At 49.4% G+C, this 20,290-nt stretch overlaps 1 protein-coding gene and 1 pseudogene across 1 annotated transcript; one reads left to right on the forward strand and one right to left on the reverse strand.

Annotated features, from left to right (window-relative positions):
• Window positions 1–87: 87 nt before the first annotated feature.
• On the reverse strand, window positions 88–13,662 carry LOC138379572 (zinc finger protein 39-like). Its single transcript, XM_069464644.1, has 6 exons — window positions 13,619–13,662; window positions 9,972–10,030; window positions 6,052–6,178; window positions 5,711–5,803; window positions 4,026–4,183; window positions 88–178 (listed from the first exon to the last, which is right to left on the reverse strand). The coding sequence occupies exons 2-6, from the start codon at window positions 9,984–9,986 to the stop codon at window positions 128–130; spliced, it is 444 nt and encodes a 147-aa protein (XP_069320745.1). The 5' UTR covers window positions 9,987–10,030; window positions 13,619–13,662; the 3' UTR covers window positions 88–127.
• A 35-nt stretch (window positions 13,663–13,697) lies between these two features.
• LOC138379564 (transcription initiation factor IIA subunit 2 pseudogene) lies at window positions 13,698–14,530 on the forward strand (annotated as a pseudogene).
• Window positions 14,531–20,290: the final 5,760 nt, after the last annotated feature.

Consider the following 20,290-nt stretch of genomic DNA (forward strand, 5'->3'; position numbering starts at 1 on the left):
GAGAGGGTGAGGTCAAAAGTCACACACACACACGCAGACACACACAGTGGAGCTGGGATTTACATGCTGCCCGTCGGGTGACAAGGCGCACACAGCAGTCCGTCCCCGGCACGCAGGTGCAGATCCCTCAGGTACACAGCACTTGGTACGCACACTCACGGCGATACTGCTGCTCAACCTGAAGATTTAATAGGAATGAAGTGGAAATTTTCCTTCGGAGACTGCTTTATGCTTAGTACTGTAAGTATTATCGTGCACAGCTGTTTAACTATAGCTGTTAACAATTATGGGCACAATTTGTGTATTTTTATGTAAATAATGTTCCCATTAGAAATAGTGGCCAAAAGTTTGCTACCTAAGAGATGGTTAATCATACAAATTAACATACAAAAGGAGAGCAGAGCAAAGGCGTGCACAGTTAACCACTGAACAGCACACGTATGAAGTGCAGGGTACAAGTCCACGCAATTTTCTTCCACCTCAGCCAGTGGAGTGAGCAAGACCAAATCCTCCTCTTCACACCTACTCAACGCGAAGACAAGGCTGAAGACTAAGATGACCCACTTCTATTTACTGACTAGTAAATAAAATTTCTCTTCCTTGTGATTTTAATAACACTTTCTTTTCTCTTGCTCTGTTGTGATACAGTACATAATACATATAACGTACAAAATGTGTTCATTGACTATGTTGTCAGTCAACACTAGGTTATTAGTAAAGTTTTGGGGGAGTCAAAAGTTGTATGTGTACTTTTGACTGCTTGGGGGATCCGTTCCCCTAACACCCACGGTATTCAGTGGTCAGCTGTACATTAGACGTATATTTAACAAGATATAAAGAGGCCAGAGTGTCATTCAATGTGGAAAATCCTAATGCAAGTCACAACATTTATTGCACTAAGTGTGCATATTTCCTACCCGCAGCTACACTGGGTCCCATTAAGGAAAGTATCTGTTGACACAGAAATACCTACAGACACGACCTGTGCCCACCTGAGAGGGCCACGGTGCGAGCAGCGTCCCTGGTCTCCAGCCATTTGATGGCAGCAGCCATCAGGTATAACAGCAGCCTCCAGTTATAACAAAAAAATGTCTTTAGACGTAACCAAATGTCCCCTGGCAGGCAGTATCAACACTCACATTTAAACACTGATACGTAGACTAATATTTTAAATATAATCCCCATAGTATTATTTGTCTGAAAATTTATGTCCATATCACATCAAGTGACTATTTTCCCTTCATTTCAAATTCTGATATTAAAAAAAGTTGGAAGGATTTTCAGATGTTTAGACACACTAAAGACATTCATAAAGATTTACTTCATTCTTAGAATTCGATGAGATGCCACATCGGATGAGGCTTTTCCAATCTGTTGGGTAGTTTCTCCCCTGATTTCATTGAGTTCTTCCTAAACTTACCTGGAGATAAAAGGCTTCTCTACTGTGTGAATTTTCTGATACACACAAATTAGTAATTTCCCTCACAAAGCTCATAAAGCAATTAGCTTTGGGCTGTGTTGTAATGAAAGTCAATCACACATACTGTGGCCCAACAGGGATGGTATTTATTTCTCGTTCAAGAAAACGACAAATGGGGTTTGCAATAGAGATGGAAAGATCTCTTTCTCCAAATCAAGTCCTTTCTTTTTTTTGTTTTTGTTTTTGAGACAGTCTCGCTCTGCTGCCCGGGCTAGAGTGTTGTGGCATCAGCCTAGCTCACAGCAACCTCCAACTCCCGGGCTCAAGCGATCCTCCTGCCTCAGCCTCCCGGTTAGCTGGGACTACAGTCATGCGCCACCATGCCCAGCTAATTTTTGTATATATATTTCTTAGTTGTCCAGCTAATTTCTTTCTATTTTTAGTAGAGACGGGGTCTTGCTCTTCCTCAGGCTGGTCTGAAACTCCTGAGCTTGAGCAATCCTCCTGCCTCGGCCTCTCAGAGTGCTAGGATTACAGGCGTGAGCCACCGCGCCCAGCCATCAACTCCTGCCTTCTCCCCTGTGGCTTCTAAGACCACTCCGGGGTCTTCTGTACTTCAGTCACAGAAGGCATGAGAAACCAAGGAGGCTCCTATGGACTTTATTACCATATCTAGAAATATTGTCCATCACTTGTGTCCATATTGCCTTGAACAGAGCTCAGGGCCACGGTCCCAACCTCCATAATGGGAGGCTGAGACATGTAGGCTGTGCTCGGGAAAAGAGAGTGGCTTTGGGAGCACACATAGCCGGAGTCTGCCATACAGGATTTCTCCCGTGTGCAAGTTCTCTGAGGCCTGAGGTGTGACTTCTGATAAAAGATCTTTCCACGTTCACTACATCCGTGGTTTCTCTCCTACCAGAGATCAATGCCTGCCAAGGTTTGACTTCCACATTCATGACACTGACGGGATTTTTCTTATGTGAGTTCTCATGGAGGGCTGACTTACGGTAGAAAATTTTCCTACGTTCTTTACATTCATAGGGTCTGTCACCTGTGTGAGCACCTGATGCATCCTGAGGTTTGGCTTTTGGTGACAGTTTCACAATTCATTACATTTGTCAGATTTTGTCCCCCCATGGGTTCCCGTGTACAGTAAGCTTTGATTTCTGGTAGAAAGCTTTCCTACATTTTTGACATTCATATAGCTTCTCACTAGTGTTGAGTTCTATGACACAAACTTAGCATTAAGGGACAAATGAATCCTTTACATTCATATGGTTTCTCACCTGTGCGTTCTCTGGTGTATAATGAGGGCTGATTTATGGTAGAAAGATCTCGTACATTCTTGACATTCAAAGGGTCTCTCACCAGTGTGAATTTTCTTATGCAGCCAGAGGGTTGAGTTCTGCCGAAAAGCTTTTCCACATTCCTTGCATTCATAGGGCTTCTCGCCTGTGTGAGTTCTGCGGTGTATGGTGAGAACCCACTTCAGGCTAAATGTTTTCCCACACTCGTTACACTCATAGGGCTTTTCCCCCGTGTGAGTTCTCTGATGCAAAGTGAGTTTTGACTTCTGGGAGAAGGTTTTGCTGCATTCCTTACATTCATATGGCTTCTCGCCTGTGTGAGTTCTCTGATGTACAGTGAGGATTATCTTTTGGGCAAAAGATTTCCCACATTCTTTACATTTATACGGCTTCTCACTTGTGCAAGTTCTCTGATGTACAACAAGGGCTGGTTTTTGGCAGTTCTTCCCACAATCGTTACCTTCGTAGGGCTTCTCCCCTGTATGAGTTCTCTGATGTATCCTGAGGTTTAACTTGTGGCAAAAACTTTTTCCACATTCATTACACTGATAGGGCTTTTCCCCAGTGTGAGTTCTCTGATGCACACTGAGGCCTGACTTCTTGCTGAAGGTTTTCCCACATGCTTCACACTCATAAGGTTTCTCCCCTGTGTGAACTCTTTGATGGACAGCAAGGTGTGCTGTTTGGCGGAAGGTTTTTCCACATTTATCACATTCGTAGGGCCTTTCCCCTGTGTGAATTCGCTGGTGGATGGTAAGGCTTGTCTTACGGCTGAAAGGTTTCTCACACAGGTTACATACATACGGTTTTTTCCACATATGTGTCTTCTGATGTTTTGTAAAATGTGATTTGCCAATGAAGGTTTTCTCACACTCAGTACATTCATAGGGTTTCCTTCTCGTCTGTTTTTGCCGATGTTTAAGGAGCTTAGGCTTTTTATATGTGGTCTTCCTTCCTACCTGAGTGCTCTCTGCAGCAGTGGGCGCTGCCCCATCACAGCCTTTCCCACATTCCTCACACTGACAGGTCTCTCCCCCTTCAGCCCTCTCACGTCTGAAGATTATTCCCTTTGTGTCAAAGACATTCCCTCGTCCGTGACATCCAAAAGGCTGCTGCCCAGTGTGAATCCTGTGATGCTGATGACGACGCTCACGATGTCCGTCAGAGCTCCCAGTCACCTCACAGGCGTTAGGCTGCCCTCCAGCCTGAATCTCATCAGGCTCAACGGGGACAAGCGCATCCTGACACACTCCAAACTCCTCAGGCCTTATTCCTGAATAGTTTCCACTACTTACCATCGGTTTTGAAATACGGTTTGAGCTCAAATTAAATGTTTTTCCTAATTCAGCTCCCTCCTCAGTTGACGTCTTCCTGTTGGGGACTGCAGCTTGCCACACATGTCCACCTCGACTTCCTTGGCTGCTCTCAATTAGGTTACCAATCGTCGGGATATCTGAAAGGAGAAAAAAGCAATGATATCCACGAACCAAACATTCGCATGTCTTAGGGAATGCTCGTGTAAAGTAAAGAAGCCACATCTCATCCTGGTGGTATAGACTTCCTAAAAATCAGCAATGGGTATTGGCTTTATAAGTGTAGGATTTTTCTTCCTACTGATTCCTAATTACATTAATATATTTTTTAATACTAAATGGTCTTTCTCCCTGCATTTTTAACTTTTTCTTTTCAAATTCATGAAAAAATATTTGGCAACAATATTCCCCTACTGCCTAGTCATAGTATTCAACTAAGTGCTTATCACCTGCCACTTGCTTTCCCTATTCTTTTGCTAATTTTATTCTTATAGCAACAGTGTCTCCCACTGTTATTTTTCTCATTCTGCTTTGAAGATGGCGTGGTTTTCCTGCATCAGATGCTTGGAGGGGCAGGAAAGAACGATTTTTCTGTCACCTAAGTACGAATGGCTTCAGGACAGGGCTCTGCACCTGTCTGTTTAGTTTTCACTCATCTCTGAAAATGGCTACAGGCATCTGAGAGCTTTCCAAATATAAAATCTCTCCTTCCCCTGCTAGATGAAGACAGCTTCCTACAAAATCCTGATTTAACCTGACTTTCCTTTGCATCTCAGAACCATAACAAGTAGAGCAGGCTCCAGTCAACCACGCCGGGCATCACGTTCCTGTTGATCTAAAGGATTTGGTTGTGCAACCCAGGCTGTGCCCACCATCTCTGAAAAGCCGTTTTCTGGCTCCTTTTGAGATCAACAGCCTTGGCGTCCTCTACTCATTCCTGATACACACACCCCTGCTTGACAGTTCGCTGCTTCCGAGGGCTTTTGTGTGTTGTAGTTTCAGCTGTCTCAGCTACTGTAGTTTCTACTACAGTTTCAGCTGTAGTTTCATAGAAAACGGAGTCTCCTGTGCATATCTCACTCTTTGTTTTAGAATTATTACAGAAAAGGGGGGGAGATGATAACTACAAACTACACGTCCAAACAGAAGTATGAGCTCTTCTCCCTGAAATCCTGGGTTCACTTGGACTTGGGACCCAGGATCTCCTGGCCCTTGTCCCATGTCTGGGATCCCCCCTTTCCGTGCTCCAATGCTGGAAGCTTCCTGATCTCTGACGTTACGGTTCGCAAGACTCACTCACTGACCCCTTTTCTCATTTTATCACTTCCCTAGCTGACATCCTCTGTATGACTTCAAACACCAGCTGTACGCTACCAATTTCCAAATTTGTGTTTACAATAATGATGTCCATGTTTGAACCTAGATTTTATGTTCACCTCTGTAATATATGTGAAAACTGGAAAACATTTAACTCGAACTTAAGCTTTGTTAAAGGAGACAATACTCCTAAATGTGCTTTCTCTGACCATCTTTCCTAAATTATTGCATCCCATTTTTGTTCTCTCACCCTGGTTAAATATTCCTCACTGTCCTAAATAGGTCGGCATTGCTGGTAACGGCTGGGCAGCACCCATCCCATCCTCCCTGCCCAGTATGCAGTGACCAACCTGGGAGGCTCTGATGGGAGGACTCTTCTACCATCCATGGCTCTGCGCCTCGCTCCAACTTGAAGATCACCTCAGGTTTGGTAATGCAGCGCCCTGGGAATGGGATGTCACATGAGACTTGGCCAAACTGCTGAGCCAGGTCCTTTCCAGAATGACAACAGCCTGGCTTCAGGAGCGGTGCAGTGCAGGGGCCAATCTGAACCTTTGTCACTGAGGGCCGACACGCTTCTCGTGGACTAGTCTCTTACACCTAAACAGCATTAAACCTTATGAAGATTTCCTATATTTATCAACACGGAAGAAAGTGCTGCTCCTGGGAGCTACTGGGGACTTTTGCTCACCCAAGGACACCAGGCTGCTGTAGGTCTCCAGCATCACGTCCCTGTACAGGGTCTTCTGAGCATCATCCAGGTCCTGCCACTCCTCCCAGGTGAAGTCCACAGCCACATCCTCAAACAACACCAACCCCTGTAATGACACATTTCTCCTTAAGTCATCAGTCTTGGGTCACACGAGAAGGAACCTGGGCGTTCACTCTTTCGTGAGTGCAGATGACTTACATGCACCTTACGTAAGATGTGGGCCGGGCGCGGTGGCTCACGCCTGTAATCCTAGCACTCTGGGAGGCCGAGGTGGGCGGATCGTTTGAGCTCAGGAGTTCGAGACCAGCCTGAGCAAGAGCGAGACCCCACCTCTACTAAAAATAGAAAGAAATTATATGGACAGCTAAAAATATATATAGAAAAAATTAGCCGGGCATGGTGGTGCATGCCTGTAGTCCCAGCTACTCGGGAGGCTGAGACAGGAGGATCCCTTGAGCTCAGGAGTTTGAGGTTGCTGTGAGCTAGGCTGACGCCACGGCACCCACTCTAGCCTGGGCAACAGAGTGAGACTCTGTCTCAAAAAAAAAAAAAAAAAAAAAAAAAAAAAGATGTGGCTTCTCTGTATTTTATATCATGAGAGAAGAAAAGTCACAGAAGTATTTTTCCACTGCAATAATTTACTAATCAATAAAATACTATTACAAAGTGTACCTCACAGATCTAGGATCAACCTTGGTGCTAAGGATAAAAGTGTGAGTACAATCCTGCTCCTCCAAGGAGCTCATGATCTGGTGTGAAGACGTAAGTACAAATACACACCTGGAATAATGTGTTGGTGAACTAATTCAGTAGACACAAGTTCAACACAGACTGGGGCAAGAGAGAAGGAAAAAATATATTTTGTTTATTTTGCACCATGAGGTTGCACTTAACTGAACCAGATGCTCAGCTCTTCCCTGTGAACCGTGTGTTCTCATGACTCCGAGGCAACACCAGAGCCCAGTTACAAGGGCAAAGAGAACACACGCCACACTACAGGCACCACACACAGCACTGTGGCCAGGTCAGTGGTCCTGGGCTGTGATGAATGACAAACGTAGTATTGAAGAAACTGACTATGGAATGGTTCTGCATTTGAATATTTGCCCTAATCCTAACAAGAAAAAACTTTTACTTATTGTTTTTTAATTACTTAAAAATTAAAGCATGTGCACAGCCATCCCATAATTTCCTTCCTCCATGCCAAAGCATCACTGTGTCCACTCAAGGGAGGACACTGCCACTTCCCAAACCACAGGGTGTAAACAGTGAGTCCTGTAAGAACCACTGTGTTACGTGACCGGATCGGCACTTTCACAGTCTCCCTTGGGAGAAAGTGCAAGGACTTGAGGGACGGTCAGAGGAAAGGAGAACAGGGAGACGGACAACCACCTACACCAGGACACAAAGTAGTGAGAAAACAGATGAGGGAAATAATCCTCAAAAAAAGAAAAAGAAAACAAACAAACAAACACACCCACAGGAAGACAGTTTGGTAATAATATGCTGTGTAGAGGCTTAAAAAGGGTGTTTTACCTCCAGGCTATCAGCACGATTGAGGCTACTTAGGTACCGGTTCAGCCAGTGCTACCGTAGGCTGAGACTTCTGGGTTCTTGAGAGGAAGAGAATGTATTTTGCACGTGGGGAAAGGTAAATAATTTGTAGCTAGAAGCAACCTGTGGTCTAGCAAGGACTGCTGTAAATGCTTGCTGCTACTCTGTCTAGAGGGGACTCAACTGTCCTGCACGTGAACCGTGGCTGGTCACAGCAATGAGCCTGCCTGAGAGGTGGTGGTGAAAGAGATGCTTTGGGACTTCTGAGGGGAGATCGTGGCTTTGTGGCAAAGACAGAAGCAGTATTTCTGTAAAAAAGGTAAAAGATCAAAAACATTTTCAGGATTCTAAGGACCTTAGGGTGTACCCAAGGCTGTTGCCCCCACCAGAGCAGCCTTGGAGAGAAGGGGAGACCAGAGAACAAAAGACCAGTCTCAGAGCGTGTGGGGGTAGCTTTGGTCTAACGTGAAATGCGCTTTATTCGTTTATTTGGAACCTAACATTTAATCCAATGCTACACATTCTATGTTTCAAGTCAAGGTACTACCTATGGCCTCTGATGACTTCCAGTGTTTCCTTTATCTGCTTCGTAACAAAGTACCATAAAATTTATTGGCCTAAACCACGAATTTATTCCTCTCACATGTCACAGTTTTGTGGGTCAGGAAACTGGGTGGTGGGCTGGCTGCTTCGCACGGCTCCGGTCTACCTCAGCACACTGTGTGCTGCTTCATGATGTCTCTGGTCTCAGCCAGAAGGACACTGGCTGCCGGGGACAAGGAGCAGGCATCCAGCCCTCTCCTGGTGGCCAGCCTGGACTTCCTCACAGTCTGACAGTCTGAGAGCAATCAGGCTTGTCTGGTTTCTCCAAGAGAAAGTGTCCAGGAGAAAACACAGATAAAAATTACTGACATAAAGCTAAATAAGCAAAAGGTACAAATTATGAAAATCTATGCTTTTTGTGTTTATTCTACACATATTGGCTTATTGACCCCTGTCCAAATGTGTCCACTAACTCCTGAATGTTTGTCCCCTGCAGACTCCTAAGGATGTACCACATGTGCCAGCCAGATGCACAGTTCACCAGGGACTGAACCTCATCTCCCTGCACACACACCCTTCGGGTTTTGACAGGAATGATACAGCCAAGGTAGTAAAGTTACTGGGTTCGTTGCGGAGCACCAACAGCTCCTCCCCCTACATTGGCACTGTATGCAAACATTAGAATAAAATGAAAGGCAAAAGTAGCAGGACTTGGCACCAGATTAAATTATACCTGAGAAGGAAGAGTCCAGAAGAAATCCCATTTTAGTGGTTCGGGTCACTGGCTGGATGACAGTAATGCCGTACAAAAAGGAAAACTAGAGAATGTGGTTTTCATTTCGGATTTGTTGAGCCTGAGGTGCCCCTTGGAGAGCTACAAAGAAACATTTGACAGAGCAGAACCTGTGGCCTAAAGGCTGGGGAGGAAGTCAAAGCCGGAGAGAAACAGGACTGCAAACCCATAGCAGACTGAACCAATCACGAACTGCGGAGTTCACTGAACAGGGACCTGATGGACACTGGTGTGAGCTACGCCAAGGAGAAGAAAGCAGAAGAATTCAGGGAAAAAGAGAAGAAACCTTCAGTGAAGTCACAGTAGAAACTAACACAGGAGAACTTCCACAGAAGATCATGAACAGTGGTTTCAACTACGGCAAAGGATTCCAGGCAAACGCTAGAGAACAGTCATCAGATGTGGCTCTAATCAGGTTACTGGTGGGTTTTAGGAGAAATGAACTAAGACCACGTCAAGTGGGTTAAAGTGCACACGAGCACCGGGATACGTCCCAGACAACACGACTTCGAACAGTCTGCCGCGCACCCTGCATGTGCGGAGGAACCGAGAGAAACACGGAGAATTATCTGAGGGCCTGTGGTGGACTCGGTCTTCCAGGTTTTACCCGTGAGTCAAGCAGGGCCCTCCAAGAGCAGCCTGGGAACATACTATTTAACAATTCCAGAAAAACCTTAGTAAGTCAGGTTTCTGCCACTGCAGAACGCAAGTGTCTGTTTCCAGGTTGACAGAACACACTTTCTTCTTAAATTTCATGCCCATCGATGTAACAAATGTGTCTGCCTTTTTGCCAGGACGTCAGAAAGAACAGAGACAAACTCGCACTCAACTCAGACAACTCTCATGTCTCATGGCTGTGTGTGTCCACTTGCCAACTTCACCTTGTTTATATACGTTGCCTCTAAGCTGAGGTTTACTTGTTTCTACTTTTCCATTTTAATCCATGGACCCCAAAAAACTCCCATAAAATACGATGTAAAACAAAATGAGGAATAAATAAATAACTCACCGGAGATTTACTCATTTTTTGTTGCTCTTGGAAACCCACAAAGCCCTCTGATAACACAGCTGGGAGAGAAGGAAAATGAAGCAGATTAAGGAAAGAACTGGTGTGGCTTGATCCCAGATTCTTCCGCCCCAAACTCTCTACATATTACCTGGAAAAAAACAAAAACAAAAACAAAAATACCCTCCCTGTGGGAGAACAGCCCTTCACACCTCAATGAGGGGCAACAACAGCCCCAACAGAGACGCAGGTACGTGTACACTAATTGGCAGAAATCAGAAAATTTATTTTGGGGCCAATGAAAACATATACTACCTGCTACTCATTTAGCAACAGTTAATGTTACCTAAAGATATAATTTAACAATTTAAGCCAAAGAAAGGAACATTATGCCTTCACTAAATTAACGTCATAAACACACACTTGAGCTGTATTAACTATTCCCCTATTAACAGGGGAATCCACACAGGATTCCCTACGAGTGTTTCCATTACAACACACCATGCTCTTCTACACCTAAAACTCATGAAAAGTATTCATCTCCTAACTCAACATTTTGTACTCACAGGAAAAAAATTTACATAATGTGTATTTCTTGTGGTACACCGTTCCTATAATGTTTTCCAACGACATGTCTCCCTGGATCCAAGGCCTCGTATAGTATGCTCCAACAATGAACTGGGCTTTGCCATTTGACTTGCTTTGGCCAATGAGACAATAGAAAAAATAATGCAAATAGAGGCTTGAAAAGTACTTGCCCTCTGGTGCTTGCCTTCTTGGATACAGTCATACGGTAAAGAATCCTGGAAGACTCATCTGCCAGTGACACAGGGACCAGCCAAGAGTCAGCACAAACCACATGACGTGTGGATGAAGCAGTCTTAAAACAATCAGCTTCAGTCAAGGCACCAGAGAACTAAAGCTTCATTTGGGATCCAGGAAACACTGCACTGGAACTGCCCAGATAAACGTACTCCGAAACGTAGATCGACACAACTCTGAGCAAATAAAACGGTTGTATTCTCTAATCCAGTAACCACAGGTTGCTTCCTTATACAGCAAATGCTAACTGATACATCTAAACCACCAGAACTCAATGTTTTTAACAAACTTATTAAGAGAGAAAGTCTTAAATTACATGTCAAACACAATCAACAGAACTTCAAAACCATGTGTAGAAGTTTTGAAAATCACAATGAACATCAAGTGGACAGAGTTCAGTGAGGTTGTTGGTACTAACAGAGGCCATCTGAATCATAAAAATCAATTGTTGGGCCGGGCACAGTGGCTCACACCTGGAATCCTAGCACTCTGGGAGGCCAAGGTGGGTGGATCATTTGAGCTCAGGAGTTCGAGACCAGTCTGAACAAGAACGAGACCCCATCTCTACTAAAAACAGAAAGAAATTATCTGGACAACTAAAAATATATACAGAAAAAATTAGCCGGACATGGTGGCGCGTGCCTGTAGTCCCAGCTACTTGGGAGGCTGAGGCAGAAGGATCCCTTGAACCCAGGAGCTTGAGGTTGCTGTGAGCTAGGCTGACGCCACAGCACTCTAGCCCAGGCAACAGAGACTCTGTCTAGGAAAAAAAAAAAAAATCAATTGTTTACAACAGTAAACCATGTTTTTAAAGTTTTTTATATCATAAAAAACTATGCTTACTTTGAAAAACATAAAAAGGTCTGCTATTTATAAATTTGCACATATTTACATTTTAAAAAATTGGTTTGGGCCAGGCACAGTGGTTCATGCCTGTAATCCTAGCACTTTGGGAGGCCAAGGCAGGAGGATCGCTTGAGGCCAGGAGTTCAAGACCAGCCAGACCACGAGAGAGACCCTGTCTATACAAAAAAATAGAAAAATCAGCTGGATGTGGTGGCCTGCAGTCCCAGCTACTCGGGAGGCTGAGGCAGGAGGATCGCTTGAGCCCAGGAGTTTGAGGTTGCTGTGAGCTAGGCCCAAGCTACGACTGCACTCTGACCTGGGCAACAGACCAAGACGCTGTCTCAAAAAAATAAAAAAGAAAGAATGAATGAATGAAAGAAAGAAAAGAAAAAAATAAATTGGATTGGTTTGGAGAAGTGTGATGGAGCCTAATTTTCCCACTTTAAATAATGTAAAACAGACTCCTATTATTTTCCTGTAGAGTTTGTGATTTTCAAGAACAGATTACTAACATTGAGCGGGAGACATTTGTGTTATCTACATTTTGAGGTCACATAATCCACAGGAAGTACTGAGATAAGAAAGGGTAGGGATGTTTAAGGCAAGGTATTGGAAAGCAATGCTTGTTCTAAATTGACTTCAACGTCACAACAATAATCTCAAAGTAAACAAGCACTTGTTTTGACTTAATTGTGGCAAAATGGATACCACTAGCCAAAAAAGTCAGGATGCCTAAAAAGCCACAAACCACGTGACACTGGGCAAGCCCATTTCCTCAAAGACAATTTCTTTCTCATTTCTCACAAGGTGGAAATACTTTGGCAAATTCTTCCCGAACCACCAGGAAGAACTATCAGGACAAAGGGAGCGTCGGCGTATCTCTAGATGAGACATTGGCGATCAACTTGGTGTAAGACAGCTCAGGCGTGGAAACAGTGAAGAAAGACGGAAGGAACGGGACTGTTTAGGCAGCAGCGCAGAAAGACTCTCTCAGGTATGACAGGCTATTCATCCTCCTCGGACCACAACTGCAAGCCCCCTCCAAGAAGCAGTATCTCCTGGGCCCTCGCCCGTCCTTCTCCAAGTCACCTCTCCGTTCCGCAAGGTGGCCCAGACCTTGCACTGTCACCCAACCCTTGACAGCCAGCAAGTGAGGCATCAGCAACCAGATCTTGTGCATCCCAGAGAGCAGGATCAGTAACCGCTTGGGTCATGCAAACCTGGCCCCTTCACCTGTCTGTGAGCCTCTGTCCTCTGGAGAGACCAGGGGGTGTCTCTCGGGTGTGACTCGGATGAACAGGGCGCCCTCCTTCAAACCTTGTAACGCCTACTTTATTCGAAAGACAATCAGACCTTCGTCAATGAGGCTCCAGCGAGGGACCCCAACATCCCTCCGAGACCTGACTGGCCCTGAGAACTAGTTCTCGTAGAAACTTCTATAAACTCAAACCAGGAGAGGACCGGAAACCGTATTTACTGAATAAACACCACAAAACCCCACAAACACAACTGCCACATAAGAACCCTTCTGCACGCCCTGCACAGTGACTTGTCTGGAAACTGGGGGCGTTTCACTGGCGCTCTCGCCAACGCGCCCACCTCACAGCTGGGTGAACCGAGCGTCGCGTAGGTTAGCAGGACCCTCCGGCGGCAGAGCCGAGACGGGACTCGCGCTGCAGACCACCCAGGCTGCGCTCTGCGGACCCCGCCGCGTCCCACCCGCCATCTCGGACCCGACCGCCCCACGCGGAGCTTCTGGAAGCCGCGTCTGCACCCCCGGAGACCACGCCCGGCCTCCCGGACGCGCCGGCTTCCCGCAGAGCCACCCTCGGCAGCCCCGACCCGGGTCCGCGGCTCGCACCCGCACGTCGGGCCCAACGCCTCCGACCCCCTGCGCGGCTGCTCCCACCAGGGGGCGACACCAGTCCCGCCCTCCAGGACGCCCCGAGGCCCGCGCGCTCCCCTGCCACGCTCGCGCCAACCTTCAGGGACGCACGAGGCGGCCCCACACCTGCCCAGCAACAGCGCTAGCGACGCCGAGACCCGAGCTTCCGGCGGAAGATGGCGGGAGTGGGCGGGGAGGCGCATGCGTAGAGAGATCCAGGAAGAGCCCGTCCCTCGGCCCCGGCCTGGGAACGTCATTGGAGAGCAGACTACACCTCCCAGAAGACACTGCGGTCCTCCGTTAGGAACTGGCGCGGGAAGATTTGTTTCTTTCCCCAGCGGGGAGTCCTGTGGCCAGGAGACCCGGACCCGAGGGGTCGGGGTGGTCTCCATCCACGCGACGGAGTTGTGGAATTCCGGTTCTTTATTAAAGCGTCGTTTGATAACCTGGGACCTTGTGGGAATAATTCGGGCAAATTCCAATGTGGGTCAGTTAGTCCGTGCTATTGGGAAGTAACCTTCTAAAATTCTGATAAGTATTGCTGTTACAGAACCCACGTCTATTTTTTATATGCGTTCTAAAGAGTGAAAAAGAATCATGTCTCTGTTTTACTTTAAATTTGCTAACAAACAAGAAATTTTAATTAGTAACTCTTGGTGGAACCTCCTGCTGGGCTCCTGGCCTGAATAAGAAAAGCAACAGAAATCCCACTTTGGGAAACAACCTTAGGCAAAGCCTGGACGAGCTCATGCAGTCTCGGCAGATCAGCCCCCAGTTTGCCCTTCAAGTTCTACTTCAGTTTGATGAGGTTATAAATTGACCATTGGCTCAGAGGATCAAGAACAGAGTCAATTTCAGAGGCTCTCTAAATACATACAGATTCTGTGATATCGTGTGGATTTTTGTATTGAATAATGTCGAATTCAAAGAGATGACAGAACGTATTAAAGTGGATAAAGTGAAAATTGTTGCCTGTGATGGTGAAAATACTGGCCATACTACAGAATGAATAGGAAAAAAATTACTATTTATGCCTTCTTCTGTTATTATTCATTGCTTTTTTAAGAGAAGCATAGAAGAGACTTTTTAAAAATGTATCCCAGCATTGCAGAAATTACTACACTGTGCTATATAGCAGAGAATTCCAGGAGAAAGCGTATAACTCTGTAGCCTCTTGCATTACCTTTATTGTACAGCATGAAAAAACATTAACTTTTTTAAAATGACAAATCAAAAGTTGTTCCCTTCCTAAGAACACTCTGTAATAAACTCATTATAAAACTCAAAAAGGTAACTTTTTTTCTAACCCATTGAAAGATATTTGATCTCCCTAATTTGTGAATCTTCAATGGATTATATTACATAATTGGAAAGGCTGCTCTCATGTAGGTACTGGGATAAAATAACAGGGTCATAGTGTAGGTATACTCCATAATTTTTGCACCAATTTGCGTTTCCAATGTGATAATTATTTGCCCACAAATTCCAAAGTTCCAGCCACCCATTTATCTATATGTCAGTCAAATTATGTGTATGTGTGCGCCTGTAATGGACCCGACCTTTGCCTTTTCTTCCTTGTTCCTGCCACAAAATAGGCAAGGAGCTCTTGGGGGTTTCTCAGAGATCCTGGTACCACTGAAGTTCCTCTTTAAATGGCGAAATGCCCAACGTGAATGATCAAGTTGACGTGGGCTTAAGTGATGCAGTGAGGGGAGTGGTGTAAGGCAGCTAAAGTTTGGGGGTGAGTGGATGGGCAGGTGTGAGAGGCTTAACTCTTGTTCAAGACTTTTTCTGGGCCGGGCGTGGTGGCTCACGCCTGTAATCCTAGCACTCTGGGAGGCCGAGGCGGGTGGATCGCTCGAGGTCAGGAGTTCGAGACCAGCCTGAGCAAGAGTGAGACCCCGTCTCTACTAAAAATAGAAAGAAATTATATGGACAACTAAAATATATATATACAAAAAATTAGCCGGGCATGGTGGTGCATGCCTGTAGTCCCAGCTACTCGGGAGGCTGAGGCAGTAGGATCGCTTAAGCCCAGGAGTTTGAGGTTGCTGTGAGCTAGACTGACGCCACGGCACTCACTCTAGCCCGGGCAACAGAGTGAGACTGTCTCAAAAAAAAAAAAAAAAAAAAAAAAAAGACTTTTTCTGGATTTCTCTTTTCTTGATGTATGCCCTGCCTTGTTCAAATTCCTCTACGGTCTCTGATCCTACAGTTGCCCCTCAGTCACTCTATTCTGCAGATACAGGGAACTCAGCTTTGATCTTCCCAGAGCTCTTTTGTCCCAGACTTTGGAATCCCTAGCCTCCCTTACTGTGATATCTGGGATCCTTTAGCTATAGGATGATTGCCAGGGATGGACAAGGGGGGTCAGAATCAGTGGCATACAGGCCAAGGAGAAAGAGTCTGGCTCTGTTGCCTGGGCTAGAGTGCCGTGGCGTCAGCCCAGCTCACAGCAACCTCAAACTCCTGGATTCAAGCAATCCTTCTGCCTCAGCCTCCTGAGCAGCTGGGACTACAGGCATGTGCCACCATGTCTGACTAATTTTTCTATACATTTTTAGTTGTGCAGCTAATTTCTTTCTTTTTTTTTTTTTTTTTTTTTGGTAGAGATGGGGTCTCGCTCTTGCTCAGGTTGGTCTCGAACTCCTGACCTTGAGCGATCCTCCCGCCTCGTCCTCCCACAGTGCTAGGATTATAGGTGTGAGCCACCGCACCCGGCCTGGAGTGTTTTATCTTTTTCATTAACTAGTTCATTAAGCAAGTGTTTACTGAGCACCTGCTAAGCAAATTAATCCTGACAAAGACTTGGTTTGCCCTCAAGGAGCTCATAGTCTAGCAGAAAAATTGACGAGTAAAAATTGCCTAATATTCAGGGTGACAATTGCCACCAGCACAACACACTACCCGAAGCTTTAGGGACTTGGCTTCTGTTACATGGAGCCTGCCATGTAGCAGACAGTCAACAGCTGCTTTTAGGAGTGTTGGATACACGCCGATCGATCTCCACAGGCATGCCCGTGCGTGTATGTGTGTGTGTGTTGTGTGAGTGTGTACACAAGCATGTCCTCTTTTCACCTTTTCACAAAATGTCAACAGTGTAACATCTCAAGATATGTTTTCCATTATGCAAACTGTTAAAATATGAATTTCATTAATTAACACAAATTAGGAATGAGATGCAGACAACTCTATTTACCCAGGAATGTTGGCATTCCATGTATCTCTGGTGGGGTGCCCACGAGCACCTCAGCTTGAGGTCACTGTGCATGCTTGGCATCAGGCAGGGGACGTGCTGATCATGCCAGGTGTAAGGAAGGTGCCTGGGAGGCAGCTGTGACCACAGGTCCCCAGGAGAGTGACTTCCAGTCTGGGGGTACCACAGGGAGCAGATGGCTGAGCTCAGGCACTCCTGGTGTCCCCCCCCCACTCCACCAAGGGTGCACAGAGCCCGAGATCTAGCTGCAAACAGAGCATCTTCCTGCTCACCTCTGGGACCCCCACCTCAGGCAGAGGATGGGGTCGGTCAGGCAGATGCTAGCCACACGCCTGGCCCATGCCACCTGCCCTCCCGAGAAGGAGAAGCTGAGCTGGGCTCCCAGAGGGGAGAGAGGGTGGGCTTGTGGGACAAACTAATCCCCTCTCACCTGAGTTCTGGGAAGTCAGTGAAAGTTCACCCTTCCTCCTGGGAAAGCCAAACCGGTCTGGGGAAGTGGTGTGCCCACAGGGTGCGGGTGAGGGCGTCTGGGGGAGAGGCTGCAGCGTCACCCTGTGCTAGTCACCCTGTGCTAGTCGGCTCAGAGCACCACAGACTGGGCCATTCAGCAGCGGACATTGATCTTATGTTCTGGAGGCTGGAAGTCAGATCAAAGCGTCTGCAGGACAGGCTCCTCCTGAGGCCTCTCTCCTTGGCTTGCGTCTGCCCTGCACCCTCTCAGGGTGGTCCCTCTGTGGGTGTCTGTGTCCTGATCGCCTCTTCTTGTAGGACACCAGTCACATTGGACTCTGGCCCACCCTACCTCATTTAACCTTAATTACCTCGTTAAAGACCCCATCTCCAAATACAGTCACGTTCTCAGGTCCTACAGGTCAGGACTCCCACACATGAATTGAGGCGGGACACGAACAGGAACAGTGAGTTCGTAACACCCACCCGCCACCTCACACGTGCTTGGTGTATGTTATCGGTTAAGTTGTGTGGCCGAATTTGGAGATGGGGCCTCTAAGGAAGCAGCTAGGGTTAAATGAGGCCACAGGGGTGGGGCCCTGGTCTGGTGGCACCAGTGTCCTTAGAAGAAGAGACCCCAAAGAGCTCGCTATCTGCACGATGGGAAGACACAGAAAGTGGCCCTCTGCAAGCCAGCAGGAGAGTCCTCACCAAGAACTGTAGCAGCTTCATCAGGGACTTACAGCCTCCAGAACTGAGAAAACGTCTATTGTGCAAACCACCCAGTCTTGTGGCACAGCCCGCCCTCCTGTCTCTGGGGGACTGCTTCCAGGGCCTCCGCCACAGACACGAAATCCAACCCCAGCAAACTGACACAGTGAGACCCAGAGAGAGCAAGAAAGCTGCGTTCGCCCCTTGGGCTGCAGGGCATCGAGGCGACCCAAACCCCAAGCCAGCAGTGAGAGTGTCCAGAGGGAGTCCTGCCTGCGGGCAGCAGCCGGGCCCTACCTGTGGGCCTGGGGCAGCCCGAGCCTTTTGTGCGGCTGCAGCTGGAGCTGGGGTGGGGGAGGCCGGGCGCCCGGTCCAGCACCCCAGGAGCGTTCCTCCGCCTGCTCATTCCACCAAGCTCCCGCTGCACCTGCCGGGGGAGGGCCCGGATGCGCACTGGGCCAGCGCAAAGGACCGGGTGAAGCCCGGAGTCCCTGGGTCCTGGTCTTCCTGGTCTGACCTCGCTGGTGGAGAGCCGAGGACGCAGCGGAGGGGTGCGCGAGGGGCGGGCGATCTCTGCCCCTAGAGTCAGGGGTTGAGCTCAGGGGTGCGGGCGCCCCCGAATCTGCCAGATCCAAGGACCAACACCCCCACCGCCTGCTCCAGCAGAGGAGACGCCCCCGCACCCGGCCCCCAAGGGCCCCAGGAAACGCGGCCCGACGCCTGGGCGCTGCGCGCGTCCCCCTCGCGCACCCGCCCGTCTCGCGCGCGGTCGCGGCCCGCGGTCCTGCGTGGGGACAGCGCAGCGCCGGTCTCGGCCCGCGGTCCTGCGTGGGGACAGCGCAGCGCCGGCCGCGGCCGCGACTCCGCGCGGGGCCCGCACGCTGCCACCGGGGGGCGCCGCTGCAACCGCGCCCGGGACCGGAGCTCCGGGTGTTTTCTGGACCCCAGATTCCCGTGGAGACGCACGTCCAGGAAGAATCTGTCCCTGGGAACTTGGTTCCGACCCCCGCGGGGTGCCGGGCGGTGCTGGGCCGTGCTCTGCGGGGGCTCGGTCGCGGTGCAGGTGGAGGCGCCTCCCGGCAGGGAAAACAAATGAAATAAACAAGCCAGGTGCCGCTGCACATCCGCCAGAATGGCTGTCATTCGGGTAAAAGTAAGCGCTGAAGGTGCGGCCACCGCGGAAAGCGTGGTTTGGGGGGCGGAGGGGCGGGGGCGGCACAAGGGGGCCGGCAGAGGGACGGGCGTTGGCCCCGGAGCCGTGGCCAGGCCCTGGGGCTCTCGGAGCCTCAGTTTCCCCGGGCCGCGCTGTGACCACTGGCGTCCTGGTTTGCGGGAACAGCACCTGCTCAGCATCACCGCTACTAAAAATGCAGCCCCGGCCAGAGTTCCTCTAGCGAAAGCAGTCACAGCTGTCGGGGCCACCGCCGCCAGGCCTGCGGGGCGGGGAGGACGGGCCGGGCGCGGGCCCGACTCGGCCTGCGGGGCGGGGACGGGACGGGGGCGGGGACGGGGCGGGAGCGGGGGCGGGGGCGGGGACGGGGCGGGGACGGGGCGGGAGCGGGGGACGGGGCGGGGGCGGGGGCGGGGACGGGGCGGGAGCGGGGGACGGGGCGGGGGCGGGGCGGGGCTGTCCCCGGGGCCGCCTAGGGCGGCTGCCAGACTTCCCAGACGCGCCTGGCGCCTCCGCTGCGCCGCGGGCGGCCCCGGGGACAGCCCCGCTCCCGTCCCCGTCCCCGTCCCGCCTCCCGTCCCCGTCCCCGTCCCGCCTCCCGCTCAGCGGCCGCAGAGTCGGCGCGGCGCCCCCGGGCCGGGCCAGGGTCCCCCGGGGAGGACCGGCCGGTGACCCTGAGCTGGGGTGGGGGCCCTGCTTTGGGCGTGGGGGCGGGACCGGGTCCGGGACCGGCCTGGCCTTGCAGTCCCACGAACCGACAGGGGTGGACGAGCTCCGCGGGCCCCTCAGCCCCCCTGAGGCGACTGGAGCACCCGGAAGAGGCTCCAGAAACTCCCCAACCGCGGCTGCAAATGTGCCCGGCGAGGGCCGACGTCCCCCTCGTCCTCGGAAGCGCAGGTCTGCTCTCGCAGCGAGATGGGCTGTGAAAAATACCAACCCCAGAGAGTCTAAACAAAAGATGAGGTTAAGACTCCTAGAAAAGACCATGGCAGTTTTCAGAGGAAAGTTTTTCCACTTTTTTTCCGTCTGGACACTGGACCGCACACCTGCCTGTCCCACACCGCCCTCCCCCACAGAGGACCCTCTGGACCTCAGCCCTGGGCAGAATTTGGGGCACAGCCGTGTCTCCCTCCCTGCTTGGGCCCTGCCGCAGGTGTGGTGGAGCGGTTGTGGGGGACCCCTCTGGTGGGGGCTCCTCCCTCCCCATCCCCCTCCTGGGC

This window comes from Eulemur rufifrons, unplaced genomic scaffold (genome assembly GCF_041146395.1).
Source record: "Eulemur rufifrons isolate Redbay unplaced genomic scaffold, OSU_ERuf_1 scaffold_84, whole genome shotgun sequence".
NCBI classification, from domain to species: domain Eukaryota; kingdom Metazoa; phylum Chordata; class Mammalia; order Primates; family Lemuridae; genus Eulemur; species Eulemur rufifrons.

Bases quoted from the DNA above. Each gene is read 5' to 3' on its own strand.
- LOC138379572 (XM_069464644.1), bottom strand. The intron at 5,804-6,051 runs GTGAGCAAAAGT...TCCCATTCCCAG, and splicing joins CAGCAGCCTGGTGTCCTTGG to GGCGCTGCATTACCAAACCT. The intron at 179-4,025 runs GTAAGTAGTGGA...TTAAATCTTCAG, and splicing joins ACCGTATTTCAAAACCGATG to GTTGAGCAGCAGTATCGCCG.